We start from the raw sequence: 22587 nt of genomic DNA on the forward strand, positions 1-22587 counted from the left end.
TTCTCTTCCTATTAGATGTGGATCTTCAGTAACAAACTGAAATAATAATAATAAAGCTGATGGATATTTTCTCTGTATAGTTTAATGAAGTTTCTGTGTCTTCATTTGTCATCATTTCACAATGATGTGATAAAGTTTCACTTGGGTACCCATAATCTTAAAAAAGCCCTTCTACATGAGCTACTTTCCTGACATATCTTTTGGCTAGTTAGTCTTTCATGAGAGGCAGGACTAAGCGTTTTGATTTCTTGTCTTAGCATTCTGCTCTGAAATCCTGGTCTTTCTGAAGCCAAAAGGAAGTCAGTAGGTATTTGCCATTAATAGTAATGTAGTCAGCATTCAGCTCTGGAGAAAAAAGTGAGAATATTTTTTTAATTCTAGGTTTATTCTATGATAGTGCTGTTAATAGGATGAACAAAATTCAAGTATTTGTTGTCTGAACAGCTGCTGGAATACAGATTCCTTCCTTTTTTCAGAAGTTTAATTGCATCAAGTATGCTCACAATGACTTCTGCTCATTGTAGTAGTGCTATTTACATCAAGGAATTAAAGCCTCCGTCTTTCATGGCCTTATCAATAGGTGGGGAGGGGAACGAGAAGATACATCAATGAATTTCACTGCTGAAGGGAATGCTGCTTTTGGTTGTGCTACACATTAGAGAGGGGAATCACCAAGCACCATGCAAAAGATCAGAAAACGTAATTTCTACAAAGTGGTATTATATACATAAATCTTCTGAAAGACAGATACCTTTGGGATATCATAGGCCGTAGACTTCTGTGTAATCCATTACCCATGCTGATACAAACCTTTGATTTGTGGATTTAAACCTGAGGCTGAGTAACCTCATAAATATGCTAATCCACTGTGATCAAGAAAAGTACTATTGCAAATACAAAATTTTTATTCCACAGTTCCAACAGCTTTATAGCATGCTCTACATTTATAACAATAAACTTTGGGAAATGACTCTCTTCATGTTTAAGAAAATGCTTTGCCCTTTTCTTGGCATCTCACCAATTAGTTTTACATACATTACATTGAATGGCATGATCTTTATGCAAAATTCAGTGCATGTTTTGCATTTTCTAACCAAGAATTTGATTTCTAAAATGAACAAAACATTGCATAAATTTTAAAAATTCAGCTTTTGTAGCCCTATAAAAATTTTATTATCATTTTTATTAGGCTGGAGACCAACCAGTGGGTTAACTAGTAGATTGACTGGCAAAACCAGCTCTACTGTATATTTAAGAAGATAAAGACTTAGTGGATTTTGAAAAAAATCTTATCCTTTTTAGCAGCACATTTTCTCTGTCTGTTATGTGTATTTCTATACATACACATAGGCATGAACTTTAAATGTCATAGCCATCATATTAAGTTCTACAGTCATTCAAATAGTTCAGTGTAGATTTTTTTTTTTTTTTAAGAAAGGTGAAAAATATTTTCCATGCAGGAAAGAAAATAGGACATTTTTCATGTTTATAAATTTAAGATTATGAGAATTCTGCTTTTTTTTGGGGGTGCAATTTCTGTGTACTAATAAATCGTCACTGAATGCTGTATATAAAAACAGTTGTTTAAAAATCAGTCTTTTCAATAAATAAACAGTTTTCTTCAGTTGATATTTCAGTTCCCAGACACTGCAATACTAATATTTACTTGGCTTATTTTGAGTAATCTTATTTCTAATCCATGTCTAAAGAAAATTGAGTTACTTTAAAAATGGAGGGAAAAAATAATCAGTAAGTTCTGAAATCATTTATTCCTTAGTTCATATGAAATACCTGTCAAAAATGATTATTTTCTCATTTCTGTAATCAGTAATTAGGATTTTGTATTAGGTGCCTGAAGGATTGAAATCTAAACACTGGTAATTTGAGCAATATAGTGTTTTCCAGGGTGTTAGGTTTGTGCTTGCCAGATTAACTGTATAATGTAGATGTATCTCCTTGCATAGGTATCTGATTTTCTTTTATTAATGTAAAATCAGGGTCCATTTTTTTGGTGAGCTGACCCACAAACAATTCACTCTTCACAAAATAAGATTGTATTTGGTTTTAGGTTTAAATGTAACCTCTTGTAGAAACAAGACTGCTATTAGTCTCTTTAAAACTGAAAATAGTTTAATGCATGATCACTGTGAATTCTTTCAGACATTCTAACTTGAATCTCAGATGCTCTTCAAATACATTGGGTGTGGTACAGTACCACTGTTTAGATTTCTATACAGAGTAACATTGCTTCTGAACTCCAGTTTACTTACGCCCCTGTAAAACTGAAATCCAGTCATTAAAGACGAAAAGCCAAAATCAGTTGCTCTATGACCACTCTTAAGGGAACTCCCTGCCCCTGAAAAGCTGCTCGTTTTCTAATTTGATTGGATTACTTTTGAATTTTATTTTGTTTAATAGTCCACAACAATAAACAAATTACATATTGATAAATAATAAAAGGTCAGTTATACTAGGTGGTCTGGATAGCTTTGTAAATTAGACTCATTTGAACAGTATGCATTTTAGTAGAGGCAAGTACAAGGTTATTAACTGCCTATAAGTTTAAATAAGTATAGCATTTTAACACTTGTGTATCCTTCCACAACATCCAATACCCCTTGCTTAGATCAGAAGAGAAGGATGTACAGACTTACCAGAGTTAAGACATCTGCAGCCTTGTCTCCAAACTGTTCATTTTCTCCTGTAGGCTGTAAGGAGAAAGTGGGGGGTTTAAAGTAATAATATTTCCATCAGAGGTACATTGTAATAGACATGGGAATGACTACCAAAGTCTGCCATTTTAGGAGACATTTTGTGTTCCACAGAATTATGTTTCCACTTTCATTTGAATGCACTTTCCACGGGTTGCTTCTGCCCAGTCTGTGAGCATTTCCATTCAAAAAAGTATAGACAATTTGCTTCAGTGCTAACTTTTATGGACTGAGCAAACTAAGGAGCACAACAGTCTATTCTTGTTGTACAATTCTGGGTCCACATGTGCGGTATGGCAGGACAGTGATGGGTGCACATGATGTTGCAGAAGAATTCCCTGAGTCAAGGGTCAGTGAATAGTGGTTTCAGGCTGGCGTGTCAAGTGTAGGTGAAGTGGTTTAGTGCAAGTCAGGCATTACAGATGTCTGCTTTAGCTACCCTAACAGAAACTTTTGCCCAACTTAAGAAGATACAGCTTGGCGGCTTTTCTAGCTGTGCCTGCAGTGCTCTGTCCGAGGTTCACTACAGAGAGCTGAGGTCTTGCTGTGCTGACTGGTATGTGCTGGAACTTTGTATTGCTTGAATTTTTTTTAACTCTTCTTGTGGGAAAGAATTCTGAGCCACCCTCTGCACTTTATGATAACTGCTGGGAAGTGACCCTTTCACCTCAGTGACATGTTCTCAGATTCATCAGGCAACTTTATAAAGTTAAATATACCCTGACACAGTAGTATTGACTCTGTGATTCTGGCTTCATCCTCCAGGAAATTTTTATTTTAACAGTCTCGTGGATTCTACAAAATATATATCTCAAATAGCCATCCCAACGCATCAGTAATTACAGAAATGTGCTTTTAAAATTAGCTGTTTAGGTGTTTTTCTGGGTATAAGAACCCTGGAAGAAATCTAAATTGCTTCATCAACTTAGCCACAGTTTCCCAGAGCAATATGATAGTAGTGTGCCAGCACCAGCAGATTTAAACTTGCACCACTAATTCCCTTTTGACATTGATGAAAACATCATATGGGTCTATTGCATTTGAGGAGGTATCTTTTAGACTCTCTTTTGAGAAGAGAAGAGATAGCACTTTAGTTTTCCTGTGTTAAATGAGAGTCATGTTACTATTTTTTTAATGCAATATTTTTTATTGAACCATTTTTCCTCAGAAATATACAGCACTTTGAGGAGTGAAATTAATCTGTGTGGGCAACTGGTTTGTGTAGAATCATAAACAATGTATAAAGTTGGAGATTTCCTGTGTTTATTTTTTGAATAAATATAATTTACAGTTTTGACTTCTTATGGTATTCTAGAGCCATAGTAGTCTACCAGTTCTTTGAATAGAATTCTCTATTATGGGCAAGGATTCCTGATGTTTTGCAAGCCCATTGATCATGCTACACTAGATGAGAATGAAAGTATTACTGTGCAGCACCCAGCTTGTTTCTCACACCCTTTAGATGTGATATCACCAGCCTGTGCTTGAGGTAATTTAGGTTTGACAGGAAAAAATCTAAATTACATTGTCAGAATGGAGATTGTTTTTTGAATAGGAATGAATCAGAAAGGGACTTGAACACATGCTTATTTGAGCATGAATTGTAAGGGTAGCACTGTAGGTCAGAGGACCATGGAATTTTTTTAAGAGGGTTGAAGAGGAGCATGCAGTTGTTTTATCCATAGTGCAACTGTTATTGGTACCGGCTTCTACAGATTAAAAAAAGAAAAAGCATCAAGGATCAAGAATCTATTTTACTTTGAAACATGTCAACATTAAATGTGTTTTGTTTATCAGAAAACCAAGATGGCTTGATAGTGAGAGGGAGGGAGTTTGATACTTCAAACAGTAGCACTTTGATTCAGGACAGCCTTAGGAAATTTGAGGATTGGGCCAACAGAAACCTCATGAAGTCTGACAAGAAGTGCAGAGCCCTAACCAGGATGGAATTACCTAGCATCAACTTGAATATTAGCCAACACTATGCTCTCATTCCAGTTCAGGCAATACCCAAGTATAGGGCCTCATTAAGAGAAAATTATTGTCTTCTACTCAGCTCTGGTGAGGCTGCATGTGGAATGAGACTCCAATTTTTGGTATCCCAGTTCAGAAAGGGTATCAAAGAAGTGTCTCAAAGATTTTTATGGGCCTGAAGCACACAAGCTAGGTTGAAGCTGTGGAGCTTGGGTTTATTTAGTCTGGCAAAGAGCCTCTAATAGTCAGCTACCATTACTTGTGCAGGAGTTAGAGAGATGATGAAGCTAAGTTCTTCTATGTAGTAGCAGGTGGTAAAACAAGGGAAAGTGGTCACAAGCTGCACCTTGGAAGATTCAGATTGAACCTTGAAAAAATAAATTATGTTAGCAATGCTGCATTGAAACAAGTTTCCCGGAGTGGCTGTGGAATATCCATCCTTGGACGTTTTCAAAACTTATCTGGAAAAAGACACTGTTGACCTGATCTGGTGTTGACAGCCTGGCTTTGAATGGGAAGCTGAACAACATGAGCCTGTTTCTTCCAGTCCACATTTCTATGAGTCTGTGATGCTACCATACAGGAGCACACTCCATAACAGGTGCAGCTTCCTAATGGGAGACTCTTTAATTTAACAATAATAAGATGTCATAAGAAGTCGTAACAAGAAAGCTGAAGAGAGAGAAATCTGATTCTAGCAAGTGACAGAAATGGCTTTTCCTTAATGTAGTTTGACGAATAAAACCATATTATCATGCAATGCTTCTCTTTGTAGAATTTAGTCATTCTGCTCTGCCTGACAAATTCCCTGACTGCATTTCCTTCACTTCTATATTTAATTTTCTTACCTGTCTGTTTAATCTAGCCAGGTTTTAAAAGCCAGAGTTTCGGAAGAAGTTGTCTCGAAATCTGCTGTTTCACCTCAGTTTGTAGGAGAACTCAATCCTGCAAAGATTTAGGTCTAGAATAACTTTCTGGTACTATAGGTCTTTGTGTCAATTACTTTTCATCTTTGTTTAATTTAATTTTGAAAATGTCATTTTGCCCTTGTTTTATGCCTTTTAATTTTCTTTCATTCTCTCATTGACTTTAATACTCAATATTTCAATTTCTTAATAATACCTGTATTAATCATTACGCAGATATTTTGCATACTGAATTAAACTATAAGTTAGATAACAGATTTTCTCCTTCACTTCTTGGAGGTTATTAACTGTGTGGTATGTATTTGTTCATATGTGTACACAAACACAAAATTAAATAAAGCAGTAAAATAACAGTGTATATGTATTGAATTTAATAGGCAAAGTGCAAGGTAGGAAAAAATTCAGCTGTAAAAACCTTCTTTAAGACTGTAATTCATCTCACTTAAATACAAACCTAGATTGTCTTTTAGCCTCTCATGGCTCTGAATAGTGGAAATAATATCCTGTAATTATTATATTGTTTGAGAAAGAAAGGGATGGATATTTCGATAATCTAGTGTAATGCCATCATGAGAAGCAGGACTTGCAGCATGCAGAGATAATCTATGGAAGCTATTTATCAAATCTTGATGTGAAGGCTGTGATTCAGAGTCTGATTTTTTTTTTTAACTTATCTTTCATTTTCTGTTTATGTTATCAGTATGAAAGTTTTACTATCACTAATTCTTACCATCTGGGAGGACTGTTTGTTGACATTAGACTAAGTTCTTTACTGACATCAACACAGTAGAAAGCAGTAGGGTTCTGCCAGCAGGCACTTAGCTCCATATTGCTTCTCTGATCATTTCATCCTACGAAGAAATATTTCTTTTTCCTATTTTAGCAGTATGTTATTTTGCAGAAATACCCAATCAGTACTTAGAAACTATGGGAGAAATTTATCTCACCTAACATTATTTAGAATATAAATTTGACATTAGATCTATAGTTTAAACTAATCATACACTCCCTGTGTTGTTAGCAGAGTGAAATGGCAGCTCCATAGGGTAATTAATTCCACATTATACGAGTCCCATGTCTATTTCAGAGTCACTCACCTATGAAATGCCTTCATATCTCTGCTGATTGCTATAAACTAGCTGACTAGTTTTGACTAGATTCACACATGTGACTAGATGTGACATGTTTCACATGGCAAAATTCAGAGAAATTTTCTTTAAGATTTCCTTTTCAAGTTCTAGGAAAGCAGATACATAGAATAAATGTGTGGCATTTTTAGCCTCCATGTGAAAGTGTTTAATGTTTCTCTAGTTTAGACAGAAGTAATCTGGATTTATTGTTTGTAAATTTGTCCTTTTCTTGCAATGTTCACTTGGAATTTTTCTTTTCCAAAGGAAAATAAAATACATTTTCTGCTTTGCCTGTTAAATATTTCTTTTGGGAAAAGGACAGAGCTTCCTGCCATCTACCTTTCACTGGTGCAGGTCACTTTTCATATTCAAAGTTCAATGTGAAAGAACAGTCATTACCATTTTTTATCCTATCTGAAAAAACTCCCAAAATTGTAGTTATATTTAAGCAAAAAAATCAGAGTAACTGATCTTTTGTTATGTAATTACTGATTATTCAGTAATTATGAATTTACTGAGTTTAGAGATATCCATGGTTTTTTTTTCCAGTGATTACATAGTATGTAATAATGTCTTTTAAATAGTTTATGCTTGGGTCTCTGCAGTCATGTTTCTGCACAGTATATACCTAAACTTCATTTTATCCGACAAATAGTAAACGTGAAATTTTATTATCTATCTAAATTTTCCAACATCCTGTTTCCAAATTATCACAGTATTTGACCTTTCCCCTTTTCATGATAAAAGTGTTATACGTAAAAATGTGCCCATCTGCACAAATATTTTCCTCAGCTTTTATATTTGTTGCCTAAAGTTGCCTTGGTCAAAAAGTGTTCCTCAAGAAAGGGTGAAAGAGGATAGACAACATGAGTTAGTCTTCATGTCCAGTCAATATCCATGTCTTTTGATTCAGAACGTACATAGTACCAGTGTGGGAGTGTATAATAGTTTATCCAAGAAGAAATTCAATTACAGTTTTGACTATAGTGAAGGAAGTAATAATTCTGTAGGGTTTAAACATACATAATCAACACAGTCCAGGCAGTTTAGTTTGGGTTATGCCTGACCTTATTGTATTATGTTTCCAGGTCTAATAATTGGACGATCTACCAGAGTTTTACCATATATTTATTTTAGTTTCTCCTATTTGTTCATTCTTAATTTATTGACAGTGGAAGATGAAAGAACTGTATTAACGGAAGTATTTGTTCATTGTCTGAGAGCCTGAGCAGACAGAAGTTTACATTAGTGGTTAATGTCATAAAATGGAGCATAGATTAAAATTGCTTTTTGTGCACATTATTTGAATATATGAACCTTTTAATGGATTCGGTTCATGTGTACTGCAAATGTGGAATTTTGATTTAGTGCACTCCTGGTGTGCCTAATTTTCGTTTTCTTTTTCCTTTTGCTAGATTGGTTTCTTTAGAATTGCGGAGATGGCTTCCTAACACCTATACTTTTCAAACTAAAACACAAAATGATAAGGCCAGGCTTAGTATTTCTATATGAAAGATGTCCATAAGTTAAACTTCCAAGATTGCCTCATTTTTGTGGTGGAACAGATCTTGACCTATTGTTCTGTAGGACTCTATTATTGCTGCATGTGTTAGCTAAGATGAGCACAACATGAAGTATCTAGAGCAGGGGGACAAAAAAAAAAAAAAAAAAAAAATCTGTTCCTGCAGACATTAACTTTTGAAGGTTGGAAAAATCCCTGTGTTCAAAAGTTATTCCTATTTCAACAGACCTATTCCATCCATCGTTATTCAGTGTATAGTTTATTTCCTACATCGTGCATGTAACCAAAATGTCAAAAATTAAGAAACACCATACAGTGAAATGTTGATTGCAATGCATCCTTGTGTGCAGTGCTCTCTGGCATATTCTGCTGGATATCTGACTTTTGAATCTTCAATTGCTATAAAAGATTTGTCAGCAGTCACAATGCCTTGTCTTCCAATTAGGTCACGAGATCTAAAGATCTTACATTCTTTCTTAGGGTTTTATGTTTGTTTGATTTGGTTTGTTTTTTTTTTTTAATATTTTTCAAAGTCTTGATCATGGCATAGAAAAAAGATAGACATATCAGTAATGCTTGTTGGAGCAATCACCACAGCTCATTTATCACCTGTCAGCTTTTTCTTCATGTACCTTTCTATCTCTTAAGACTGTGAGCTGGAACCTATATATAACATGTTTACTTAGGAATCTTTTCATTCTGTCTTTGAGATTTTATGACTGTGGATTTCAGAATGTATCTGCGTTTATTTTGTATATTGGTATTACTTTGATCTAATGGAATACAAACGTAGTGCGCTATAAGTTTCTACATGAAAATTAATTTTTTAATATTTTAGTTCATCCAGATAAAAATCCAGGCAGAAATATTGATAGAAAAAGCACCTCTGATAACACTATTCCTAAAGTTAAAGGGGTTTAGTACACTAAATTGTATTCTGATTCATTTATCAAATATCTTTCCTGATAATTTACACTGAGAAATTGGAAATATCTGCTTCCTGTACTGAATTCCAGAGCTCATAGAATTGTTTGCATTGCTTGCAATTGTGCATTATTAGTGAAGAGGAAGGAGAAACTACATTTGATAGATGTGTTTGCATGATGGTGCCCCCATGCTTATTCCTGGAATGATGCAGTTTACATGCTGGTCCTTCTGTAGACTTGAAGTAATCTGACCTGTGGTTAGTTCTGTTTAGCTGATACAAAGCACAATAACACCATTATAATACTAAAGATCACCTTATATTTTTGACCAAAAAAAAAAAAATATATATTCTTGAGTATCATGAGTTATCATTTCAAAAGTTCACAAATCAGCTGTTAAAGGGAATCAGAGTAATTTCGTGTAATTACTCATCAAGATCAGATCTTAAATGCACAAAGATCTCTAAAAACAATAATTATTGGAACAGGCTGGGAATATAGTTAGATAAATACTTTGTGCAATTCAAAGTAGAAGATTCTGTATATCTTCAGTTTGATAATTATACACTATGAAACACTGAACAATACAGGGACTTGCGGATGTTTGTAGATATAACTTAAATATTAAATATAGTCCTTAACATTAGCAAAAAGTAGTTATAATAATAATTATAGGCTCTATTGCGTGCAAGTGTGAATGTGCAGCTGTGTGTATATGCTGTCTTAGAGATAATTATTAAATCTTTGTGAAAAATTACAGTAAAGAGTTGAACTAATGCATGTTCTGGTGAGGCTGTAAAAATGTAGCCTATATTTGTTACTTCATCTTTGAAGTAGTTTGCTTTGAAATAGCTTGTTTTATTATGCACCAGATTTTAAATTTGTTTTTTTTTACATTAACATATGCATTAATTTTAATATTATGCAATTAAAATATTTTAAATCTATTAATTTCAAGCACGAGATATTTTTTGTAATTTCTAAAACCTTGTTTCAGTGTTGTACTTAAAATGGAAAATATTGATATTTAAAACAGTTTACTATAAAGAAGACAATTTATATCAATATGATTTATTAATATTTTGCATGTTGTTTTCGTTGTTTATATCAAGCAAGTTTCATGTGGATATTTCTATTAACTTTAGTTCGATAGAAGACTATATTCCATGGTTTGTATTTTGACACAGGCAAAGACATGGTAGTTAATTGCTCATCTCACTTTATGGTACGTGCAGGTGTGTGCGCACTAGACTGAAATTATACTTGAAACTAATAATCCAAGGAACCATAAAGCCCCAGCCCAAAAAGAGCTGTTGACTCTGAAAATGTTATAATTTACTTCTGTTTTATTTGCAGATTGCCTTCTCACAGCACAATACTATCATGGATCTGGTGCAGTTTTTCGTCACGTTCTTCAGGTAAGTTGCTTTTTCTGTCTTCTGACTGAAATTATGCTGATTCTTTTCCATCAGTCCAGTATCTTCCTCAGCTCCTTAATCTTAAGAAATGCCTGCAAGGAAGCCTTTAAACTGTTCGCTAATTTGCACCAGTGGAGGATCCAGGCCATTGCCCTGTAACTACAGGCAGCTGCTGGCATCTTTCATATACTCAGTGGTACAATCTTCACACATAGCTCATAAAGATTAGCTGGATGTGAACTGTATATTACAGTGATTAAGAGAAATAACAGCTGGCTATGCTGACTTAAACTCAAATAATTTGTCTGTGAATTCTGTGTAAACTCTTTTAAAGAAATATGAAAAATGATGGTTCTGTTCAATGGCTTATTAATGATGTTTTTAATGAAGCACCCCGAATTCACTACTAATGTTTTAATGAGTTAGAGATTAATTGTGAAAGGCAGTAGGTGATGCATGAGATTTGGTTGTGGCAGCAATGCAGGAATTGGCTTCAGCTGAAAATGGACAACTATTCTAGGATCTGAACAAAACTCCACTGAAAGACTTCTTAAAAGTTCAGCTGTCTTATAAAATGCCACAAACTTGAATATACATGGATTAGTTACGGTGCTTTGAAATCTTGCTGTGAAAGTCTTCCCCAATAACCATGACGTGTATGGAAAATATGGACAGTGAAAGACAACTATGTTCATCAGACTTTCTGTGTTTCTAGAACTGCCATGGGTTTATTTCACAAGTTCACAGTACAGCTTTTATGTGCACTTTAATTACCATGCTCTGAGGAACTGTACCTGAAGAATCAGACCCTTAAATGCTGTGAACAGACCAACTTCTGTTAATTCCTGTCACCTAAAAGGGGGCAGAAATGAGCAGATCCTGAAGTCTTCTGTACCCAGTGCATTGACTAATGGAGAGTGGTTTAGTAGCTGATGCAAAGCATCCCATTTCTTCTCTTTCACCACAGTAAGAGCAATGAAATGCTAGTTGCCTAAAGGTCAGTCTAATAGTGTTTTGGGGTTTTGGTGTTTGGATGTTTTTGATGGGTTTTTTTTGGTTTTGTTTGTTTTTTCTTTTTCTGGGAAACCAGCAAAATCTAAAAATGATGATGCTCATGCAAACCTTAAGATAAACTCCCATAGAAGAAAGCAAAGTCTGTCCAAGTATGATAGAACAGAGGGACCCTGTGACAAATAGCAGAGGTAGACTAAAAGCAATTTGTTTCTCCTCTGTGCCCTAACGCTGGCTTAAGAAAAGGGGAGCTATAGGCTCTTTGATGGTGAAGCCATCTCTACAGATATATTGCATTAGCTCTCCTGGTGTGATGGTCTATCTGATATGGTTTGTTCTGATAAAAGAGCTCACACTGCCTGAACTGTAAGCTAATTGGAAACCAAGGCCAATGTAATCCCCCTTACTGAGAGAAAGGGTTGTAGGATAGCTGGCAGCCATCCTACCACTGCCTTTGACTGAGGCCCAGTCTAATTGTATTACCAAGGCTTTCAGCTGGCACTCAGATAAAGAGGGACTTGCAGCTATCTGCAGCATAACGTTAATAATCGATCTTAGGAACCTAATTGCAGAAGTATGTGAAGGAATCAGGAAATGCTGTGAGTAGTGCATTGCAGTAATCCAAGCAAGGTACAAAACTTAATGACAGGGTACGCTTCAAAGGCACATAAAAATAAGGCTAAAGGTTGGAGGTTGTGATGAGAAATAGTGTTTATCAAAATGTATCTTAAAATCTTGGTGTGAGGTTGTATGGTACTCTTCTACAACTGAATTGGTGTTAAGGTGCCTGTAGACACAGGCAGAACGTCTAGTAGCTGGAGCTCTCATATTTCTAAGAAAAAAATAGAAACAGAAAGAATAGCACACAGTAGATTCATGCTTTGCAAAGTAGAACTTGAGAGAAAAAGGGAAGGGAGAGGAGAGGAGAAGCTCGAGTTGGTTCTGAATGAAACAACTGCATGAAAAAAGATATTTAATTGCATTGTGTTCCCAAGCTGGTTAAATGTGCTAGAAAGATTAGCCCAGGCCTATTGCTTGGCTAGCTGGCTCTTTCCAAGACACGAACCAATACCTTCTGTGTGTTTTCTTCAGTGTTACGCACAGAGGCAAGGGATTTTCATAGGTGTTAGAAGTCCATTTATTTTCTTATCATGGAACCAAAACAATCATGTCTAACGTCACAGCAACTTTCCTGACTTGTAACTGCTGCGAGCATTGCATCCTGACTGACGTCAGAGCTAGCAAATGGTCAGTCCATGTAAATGATCCAAAGAAGAAACTGTCAGGGTGTTTGTCACTGGACTAGTAGTTGCGATGTGTTGTAAATAAATGTAGGAAAAATACTTGGTGTGTCCTTTACAGAAAACCAGACTCAGAAATTTAGAATAAAAAGTTTCCAGTCTAGACACTGTTAAAACTTTCAGTAGTTATTAAATTGGATGTTGATTCTACAGGATCACTAGTCTAAACAAGCTGCAGAATATTTCTAACTAATCTTTTTTTTTTTCACACTAGTGGACAGTTAGTCATACCCAAAGACAGCATCAATACATCCTCTCAAAAGTGCTTGATACTGTTCAAGCCTTTATCCAAAAATTTGGTTTCAACAGTTTGTAACCTAACAAAATTATTTTAATAAGGATTGGTTTGTTTGGTTGCAGTTTTTGGGTTTTTTTGGGGGGGAGTTTTTTTTGGGTTTATTTCTGGTTTCGTTTTTGGTTTTGTTTTTTTTTTACTGGATGGGTATGTGGTTTATTAAAGTAGTGGCAAATTATGTTGGTAATAGTAATAACCCTGGTTGTACTTGCTAGGTTTATTGACAAAAAAAATAATTGTATTTAAAGACAATTTGAATGTGCTTGATAACAAAACATGTTTCAACCTGTTTTGATAAATGTGCATTTCCATTTCTCCCATCTAGTATTACATTTTTTGTATTTCTGAGCACATGGTATAACCCTGTTCACCCTGGCTGCCTAGCCAAACCAGCAAATATGTGTATTTGACAATAATGTTTTTTTTTTAACAGCCATTCAAAAGTATAGTTTGAAACTGTTCCTTTATGGGGTGAGTGTTCCAGAGTAAAAGAGGTAGTGCACATTTTACTGCTTGAATCGGAAACATCAAATAAGCATTTTTAGAATTTTCCTGATGTATCAAGATCAACTATTTTAAAAATATTGTTCTGTTAGGAATTTATTTAAAACTGTACATAATAAAGTGCAAAAACTATTATTAGATCCACAATTATAATGCTTGATCTACCAAGATACTGTTGTACATCTTAGAACAGAAAAGTTATAGAAATAAAATTCTTTTGAAAAAGTAAGCAGAATATTACAGAAACTGCAGGGCCCCAGACCATGATATTTATATGAAAAAAAAACCCAACACCCTATTTAATTTTATTCTTTTTATACTGGAGGATTTCATTGTATCTACTGGTTCAGTGACCTTTTCTCTAAGAATAGAAATGCAATCAGGTATGTAAGAGTAGTAACAGATTCCTAACAGTTGTGTAGAAACTGTGGCATCTGTGTTGCTTTAGTCAATGCTTTTTAGCTCGTTCCTTGAAGAGTTTAGCCGTCACACAAATTGAGAACTGTGTGACTTTTTTTTTCCACCTGCTTTGAAGCAGTACAGATCTCATTAGAAAATTTCACAGGCAGCAAATGTGAATGATCTTTCTTCTTATACTGAATAAATTCAGTCCCCACAGTTACAGAAAGTCTATTCCTGTATTACCCTGACCTAAACACTCAGTAAGCTAAAGCCTGGCTTCTTTTTTTTTTTTTTTCCTAAACTGTAAGTGATAAAGAAGTTTTTAGTGTTTTCAAGTGTTACATGAATATATTGTTTTAGCTGAGTAGGTGACCAGGACATTTTAGGCATTTCATAATGGTATATGAAGTACCTTTAGTTTCTGAGAACGTTACTTACTTTTTCTTTAGATTGTATTTTATCACGCATAAAAACTGAGGAAGTTCAGTATTTATTAGTTTTTACTATGTGGTGTTTGAATAAATCCACAATTGAGCACCAAGAAACTCTTGATTTCTAAACTTGCTTCTGAATAAATAGTTAAGAATTTATAACAGTAGCCACATGTTTCTCAGAAACTTTCTTGTCTCAAGAATCTGAAGCAGGAGTTCTGGTAAGACCTGCAGTTTTGTCTCATAATCAAAAACCAGGCAAACGTGGAATCGATACAGGTGACAAAGGTTAGCTATTAGTATTTCTGTGATAGGTAATTATATGCAACTGCTACTGTCATAATTAGTTTTTTAAAGCCTGTTTCAAATACATAATACCAACCCCTAACTAATCAGGCACTTTCTCTGAGTGTACATCTTTATGCTCTCAGAACGATTCCTTCTGCTGCCTCTGGTTCAGTTCTTGGGGTGGAGCTGCCAACTGGTGGATTTTATGACTGGCTGGTGTGGTGCACTTTAGTCATTTTTCTAACATGTCTCCTTACTGTTATGAATTACAGAATTTCCAATTTGTAATAAGTAGAGTGATATTAAGAAATACAGCTACTTCAAAAGTTTGAAAATCCTTCTTTTGTGTGTGTTTTAAGAAATCCTATGAAAAATTATGGTCATTTAGGATCAGGGGCACATTCTTTCTGACCAATCTTTCTGTGAGCGCTATGAGTGAGAGAAAACAACATTCAAAATATACCCAGTGATTATTGCAGGAGGAATGGATGGGGATTTAGGTTAGGATGAGGACTAGTAGCATGAGCCACAATAGGAAATGCAGCAGTTACTGAAGAACCACATTTATCAGCCCCACGTGTATGCCTGTGCGTGCCAAAATCCCAGAACAGTCGCTTCAGTTGCGTTTCACAGTGGGCGTGGATGGCTGCCTTTCAGCAGATTGTACCAGAGCTCCTGAGAGCTTCAGTACCTGAATGTGCCATTCTGGGTATAAATTTGCAATGGGTGAATTTCTTCTGTATACCGGCATCCTTTGGTGTGTCTGCCTGGCTTTGTGTTTTGTTTTTGTTAAAATAAAAGATGATAAATTAATGCTAGATTTTGGCATGCTTATCTTTGTGAGATCAAATATTGATGACCTTAAGAAAGACAAAATGTGGTGTGTCAGGATCAGATCACATCCACCATGGCTGGCTTCTCAGAAAATGCAGAAGTCTTATAAATCTAAATTAGAATATTTTCTGGTAATATGAAAATCAAGTTATCTTAGCAAAATGGATTTTACATTCGGGGCAGATTGATTTTTACTTAGAGTTGCATTAAACAGTTTTCACCTCACTTAGAAGCAAATAGTTGTTTGACTTCTAGTGGGACAAGCATGTCTGTACTGCAGCGGGCAATCTGAGTTGGATTTTTTTAAATGTTTGTTTTGAATCGTGGAGTGTAGCTTTGTGTCTTCCACTTTGTGAATCACACAGAAACGTTGTCATCACTGTAGAGTTATTTGATATATTCATATTTCCTGAGAAGGCAGCCACTTGTTATTGGCCTGAAGGCAAAGGAGATTCCCCAGTACCACTGGAGCAGTTGCTCTTCAAAACAACGGATGAGTCATTTAATCCTTTGGTGAACACAACTATTTTCCATTATTTCATTCTTGTTTTTCTTCTTTCTGTGTTTGTCCTTTGAGTCATTTGGAATTGCATGTGAGTGCACTAGTGCTTGCTGTATTTTGATTTCAATGTATGCTGTTCCTCAAGGTATAAAATAGTTGCTTAGCTTGATGTATGAAGGTGGCCTATGTACTTGCCTGATATATACCAGATATGGACTTTTCCTTCCTTCAAGTAGGTGCATTTAAAATTTTGCGTTTCTCACTTCCTGTGTGTATAAAATACAGTAAGTGAAAGCTGTTCGTTGTGCCTGGTGAAGTGCTTAATCCCCATTTCTGCTCAGTTCATAATAACTAGAAATAAGTTAAGTGCAGAGGGGAGTTGTAGGGTGAAGGTTTGCGTGACAATAACAGGATCTGAAAGATTTCTTTTTTTCCTAGTCTTTTTTTTAGGAAAAAAAAGAAAATCTTAAATTGCACTCTTCATTCTGCATGGTGCTCTAGCCTACTACTCTAAAAAAAACATTTTGTCAATTCTTATGCTTTTGTAAAATCTCATTGGAATCAAAGCTGCCACTTATGTAGTAGTGCTCACCCCAGAGGTGTCAGAAGGTGGCACCTGAAATATACTTCCCAAGACTCCTGAAAAAAGTACATCTTTTTTTGAACACTCACTACTCTGCAGGCTCCCTTACTCTGAGACAGTTCTGTCATGCTGTCCTTTCAGGGATGCATCTTTTTACAGCTACATTGTATTTTGTTTGTTAAGAAACATCATAGATAGTTCATATTGTGTTTGTGTTTTGATTTGCTATGCTTTATATTGTATTTTCTTAAATCAAATTAGTCAGTTGTTTTCTTAGACTAAAACAACATTGGCCCTCACAGCTCTTTATCTTATAGTGTGTTTAATCCTGGTCACTTCTTTATGAAACTCCAGTGCACTATACTTTAAACAAAAGAACTAGAACAAGTTTTCATCTGTGATAAATGAACTTGAAATTTTGCTTTTGTCATTTTATTCAAAAGAGAAGCAATTCTGTCTTCTTATGACAGGGTATGTGTACCAGTTGCAAAGTTAACTTCGGAAGTTTGTTTTCAGATGCAACTATATAGTGAAGTGGGGCGAAAGCTGATGAAGAAAAATAATAATAATAAAAAAAAGAAGTAAAAAATATTAGGGTTTTTCGTTAAGGAATAATGTCATTGTCCATTATAGCAAGTGACAAGCATCTTTCTCAAGCACTCTGCCAGTCTGTATTTGCAGATGCAGTCAGTATGGCATGCTGTGAAGTGAGTGACATCAAAAAAATGAGCAATCTGTTTATGGCAGTAGAGAAATATTCAGGGTCCTTGTGTTCAGTTGTGATAAATCAGAGAAAGAGAGAAAAGAGAATGCTAGACTGTGTGTTCTGCTGTATATTTCATAGATGCTAAAATATGAAATCTAATTATTACTTTTGAGAAGAGACAGCTGAATTTAAAGGAGTTCATCTAATGAGCTTTTTTAATGGAATATTAATAAAAATAATAGAATCACAGAATGGTTTGGGTTGGAAGGGACCTTAAAGATCATCTAGTTCCAACCCCCCTGCCACAGGCAGGGACACCTTTCCACTAGACCAGGTTGCTCAAAGCCCCATCCAACCTGGCCTTGAACACTGCCAGGGAGGGGGCAGCCACAACTTCTCTGGGCAACCTGTTCCGGTGTCTCACCACTCTCACAGTAAAGAATTTCTTCTTAATATCTAATCTAAATCTCCCCTCTTTCAGTTTAAAACCGTTCCCCCTTGTCCTGTCACTACTTGCCCTTGTAAAAAGCCCCTCTCCTCCTTTCCTGTAGGCCCCCCTCAGGTACTGGAAGGCTGCTATAAGGTCTCCCTGAAGCCTTCTCTTCTCTAGGCTGAAAAGCCCCAACTCTCTCAACCTCTCTTCATAGGAGAAGTATTCCCGCCCTCTCATCACCTTCATGGTCCTCCTCTGGACTCACTCCAACAGCTCCATGTCCTTCTTATGTTGGGGCCCCCAGAGCTAGGTGGGGTCTCACGAGAGTGGAGTAGAGGGGGAGAATCACCTTCCTCGACCTGCTGGTCACCCTTCTTTTGATGCAGACCCGGATACTGGAAGATATTCCAGTGAAATTTCCTGGTACCAAATGAAGCATTTTGTGCGGAAGATTTTGGGGTTTTTTAATCTGTTTCTTGGGATTCAATGGAGGGGGGCTACATTTTCTCAATAAGAAGGAAAATTATGGAAACTCTGCTGTGGGCTCCAAAAGCTGCACTAAATATTACACATTAAAAAGTAGTTACGTCGTCTATTTACATTTTTAAATCTGGATTTAAGCTGCATATGTGGCCCAATTATGTTCTATATCGTAATTGTTTTTCTATGTTTTCAATAATTTTTGTGGTATTTTAGGAAAACATTCTACAGTTTTGTCGTGGTTTTGTGGGGATAAAGTTTATAGAATGAATTTTCTGTTACATTTTGTTTCAGTTTGTGGCCAGCTGTGGTATGGTGATCAAGGCCATTAGCAGTGAAAGCCAGGGCAGCTGCCCCAGGCTGGCCCACAGGTGTATTCTGTCGCGTTAATGTCATGGTCACTATAAACGGGAAAGCTGCTGGGGGTGGCTGGGGTTCTTTGTTCTGCTCTCTTCTTCCTCCTTCTGCTCTCAACGTTTACTATCCATGGAGGGACTTGCCACCACTCTATGAGCTAAGTATAATTTTGTGTCTTTTCTATTAGTATTGATATTGACTTTCTTATGTTATTAAATCTGTTTAAATTTCAACCCACAAGTCTCCCTCCTTTTCCTAATTCCCTTTATTGGTTGGGGAGGGGAGATTGGGTGATAGAATAACTGCTTATTGTTTAGCCCTGGTTGTGGGCTAAATAGAGACAAGTTTCAAAATTATATTTTGTTCCTTACATGTCTTGAGTCTTTTCAGTTGAAATTCTAGGTATCAGGTTGAGAGGTATCAGAGGTTTTGTTTTCTTTATACAGTACAATTACAGAACAATAATCTTACATCTTGGGCCTGGAAATCTAAAAATACGTATTCTGTCTTCAGGAAAATTTCATGTTAATAGGGTTCTTAATAAGGAGAGTTATGACTTTTTTTTTACACCTATTACTTGAAATATGTTTGCTGCTTTCAAAAAGGTATTGGAAGTGTTGCATAATGAAGGGAAAAATCCTTTAGCCATATATTAAATTTCTTGATTATATTTGAGTCTGATATGCTAAACAATGCTGACATGGCTTGGTGACTCTCTAAATGAATTTTATATTTCTGTGATTTATTATCAAAGGATAACATCTGCACTAGAGCAACAGTGCAGTGAAAGAAAAGAATGAGGGGAAAGCATAAAAAAAATTTCTTGAAATAATGTGAATCTTTTGGTTTGGAAGGCTGCTGAAATGTGGCATTGGTTGGCAGCCCTTTTTCTCCAAATTCACTAGTTGACCATCTAAATGAGTGTTTTTTCCCCCTTAATTGTAAATCTTAAATTAGCATAAATCAGCAAAATCACATAAAAAAAGCTGAACGAAAACACAACTATTTTGAAATAGAAACAATATATTCAATTTCTAATTATTCTTGAAAGTTACTGCAGAAAATATCAAATTCTGTATTTCATAATTTGTTTGCAAATTTAATGGACATAGATTTTTTTTTTCTTTTTAGATCTCATTTTTTTTATATACAATATCACTTGTTGAGAGAAATACAGAGTATTTCACCCATGAAGGGCAAAACCATAAAATTATATGAAATATGAAAGTCTTTTCCATAAGTAAAAGAAACATAATCACACTTTATGGGTGTGATGTTCTATTTATTCTATGGAGATTAATTTCAGTTTATGTTAGATTAAGCCCCTTTGATTGTAAATCTTCTTTATTTTCTGCTTCAAAGAGGTGAAAGGAAGAACTGCCAAGAGTTAAAGTTCACATCTAGAGCTTTATTGTGTAATATATTTCAGAGTCCTTTTAAATGGTTCACTTTTCTTTGATGTTGTATTGACAGAATGAAATGTGAATGTTGGTCTTCCGGACAGCGTCCTGATGTACACTATATCCATTTTCCCTTTTTAGTTGTATATAAAGGCTGTTCACATAATTGATCATTCATTCATACATTACTATAGTGATTTCTGGTATGATTTGTGGTATGTTTAATTTGAAAGGCAGCTTTATGTGTATATACATGAATTATGATGTAGGAGAATATAAATATAAAATATGTATATGTGCATTTATACATTATATAGTTACTTTCTAATAACTATTTAATAAAGTTATTTAAAACCCCCTACATTCTCTATAACATTTCAGCACATGTACATAATGGAAAAAAGCAATACTCTTTTTTTCATAATCATTTTCCTGCAAATAACAAATTCCCCACTCAGACACATTTAATTCTTCCTTACCTTGGACAAGTATTTTAATGTTTCATTGCACAGCAAAGACCAATAAACCCAGGCTTTGTAGGGGCAGTTGTCAGAGGTGATTTTAAACTATCAGTTGGAGTTTATGCCTCAGGAGATGAAGGATTATGTTGGGTTTCTACATTCAATATATAGTAATAAACAATTTTACACGGATGTGGTAACTGTTCTTACTAATAAACTAATATGTTTTATATTGATATTTCATTGATGCTGCTTACTTTAAAATACAATTTATATAAAATGGAGCAGATACCGTTGGTACTTTAATCTCCCTGTTTCCACTTATGCGTTCAGAGCTTAAATTGCAAAGCTTTATTAATATCATTATTGAAGTTTTAATTTATTATTTTACTTAATTTTGCTCTACTTCCTTAACAAAATTATTTTGGTTACTTTTTTAATAGTAATTTTAAATGTGCTTTTAAATAGAGACTTCTTACAGAGTGCTTTTGGCAGTATACTGTTTTTTTAAGGCTCATTTCCCTTTCATGTATTTCTCTTAACTTCAATAGAGCAGTCCAAATGTTCTGTGCGACAACATCCAGTGGTCCTGTAGAAACCAGCCAGAAAGCTCCATGGCACAGGGGTACATCTTTGATTTGCCCATGACCTTTATTTTGGCTCTTTTGCAATGCTACAGATCTCCACTGCCAAAACCAGTCTCAAAACAGAAAGGTTGCTACATCAAAAACATTTACTGTGGCCAATGAGCCAACTAAAGGCAACAAGCATCTTTTACTGCAGTAAATCTTCATTACTTCCAAAACAAGTTACACTCTACATGCAAAACAACTGGAGCATCTCAGCCTGTGCATCTAATCCTCTGTTTATAATTTGTTGTAGACACAGGCATGCATTGTGCTACTAAGTGTCAGTGTTTGGGTGAATCAGGCTGTGAATACCTACCATGAATACTGTGCTGCCCCATTCAGTATAGGTGTTCTGAGTAGAGGCTGCAGCTCATACAGTTTTCTTTGATTTTTGTTGTTGTTATTTATATTGCTATTTATCTAAGCAGTAAAACAATCACGTTCTGTAACTCCATTCTTCTCCCATAATACCTCCATAATTTTATTATATTTTTATATATATATAATGTATATTCACATATATTTCACACAGGTATACTTTTTTTTTTTTGAGTAGAGTTGCCGTGTACATACATAAGTGGTCCAGGTGGCTGTGGGGCAAACTTCTTGGATATTTTCAAAAATAGTGTCATTGGGATAATTCAGACTTACCTTGTGGAAGTAATAATGAGCTTGGATCACACATGTCCTTCCTTACTTTTTAGTTGTTGTTTGGCTGGGCAGCTAGAGATGACCTGACAATTAGTTAATGAGAATTGCTCAAAAAAGAAAAAAACATACAAACTATGCAACAGAATCCAGCTGCAGTGGATCCATGGTATCATCTCATGATCACAGTCAGGTTAGAGTTGTTCAGGAAGGACCTGAAAGCTAGTGCTACCTTTGTGTAGTCGGAATAAATTTTTTGATTTGGGATTTCAGAAGATTGAGGATGTAGCTGTATAGGAGGTGATTTCTTAAAGGGGCTTTGCTTTGAATACATTTAAAAATATAGCTGTAACATAGCTCATACGCTAAAAGAAATGACGCTTGGATCAGATACTGCTAGAGGGTATGAAATTCCATGCCCACTTGAGTACTACCAATTCAAAAATATTGTGTGAAGTGCTGAGATTTAAGTACTATCTGCCATTTAAAAAAAAAAAAAAATCACTTAATTTTTGCTCATGTCTGAGTGTGCCTCCTGCAGTGGCCAGTGTAGTGATGCAGTTATGTGATTAAAGCTAGGCTGTTTCTGATATTTTAGTGGGACTTCTTCATTAAAAGAAGTTACAATATCCCTGTGTTTTCCAGGTATTTTTCTTCATAAGACCAGGGAATAAGATCCTTTCTGAGGAATTCCTTTACAGTCTTCCTGCCATAG

At 35.3% G+C, this 22587-nt stretch overlaps 1 protein-coding gene across 1 annotated transcript in view; it reads left to right on the forward strand.

The window, feature by feature from the left end:
- Positions 1-22587, forward strand: part of ATRNL1 (attractin like 1) — a 511175-nt gene that overhangs the window by 248138 nt on the left and 240450 nt on the right. The window contains exon 25 of the mRNA XM_068397981.1: positions 10546-10607. Coding sequence (XP_068254082.1) covers positions 10546-10607 — 62 coding nt within the window. The remainder of the gene's footprint in view (positions 1-10545; positions 10608-22587) is intronic.

Source organism: Nyctibius grandis, chromosome 4 (genome assembly GCF_013368605.1).
Source record: "Nyctibius grandis isolate bNycGra1 chromosome 4, bNycGra1.pri, whole genome shotgun sequence".
NCBI lineage: Eukaryota > Metazoa > Chordata > Aves > Nyctibiiformes > Nyctibiidae > Nyctibius > Nyctibius grandis.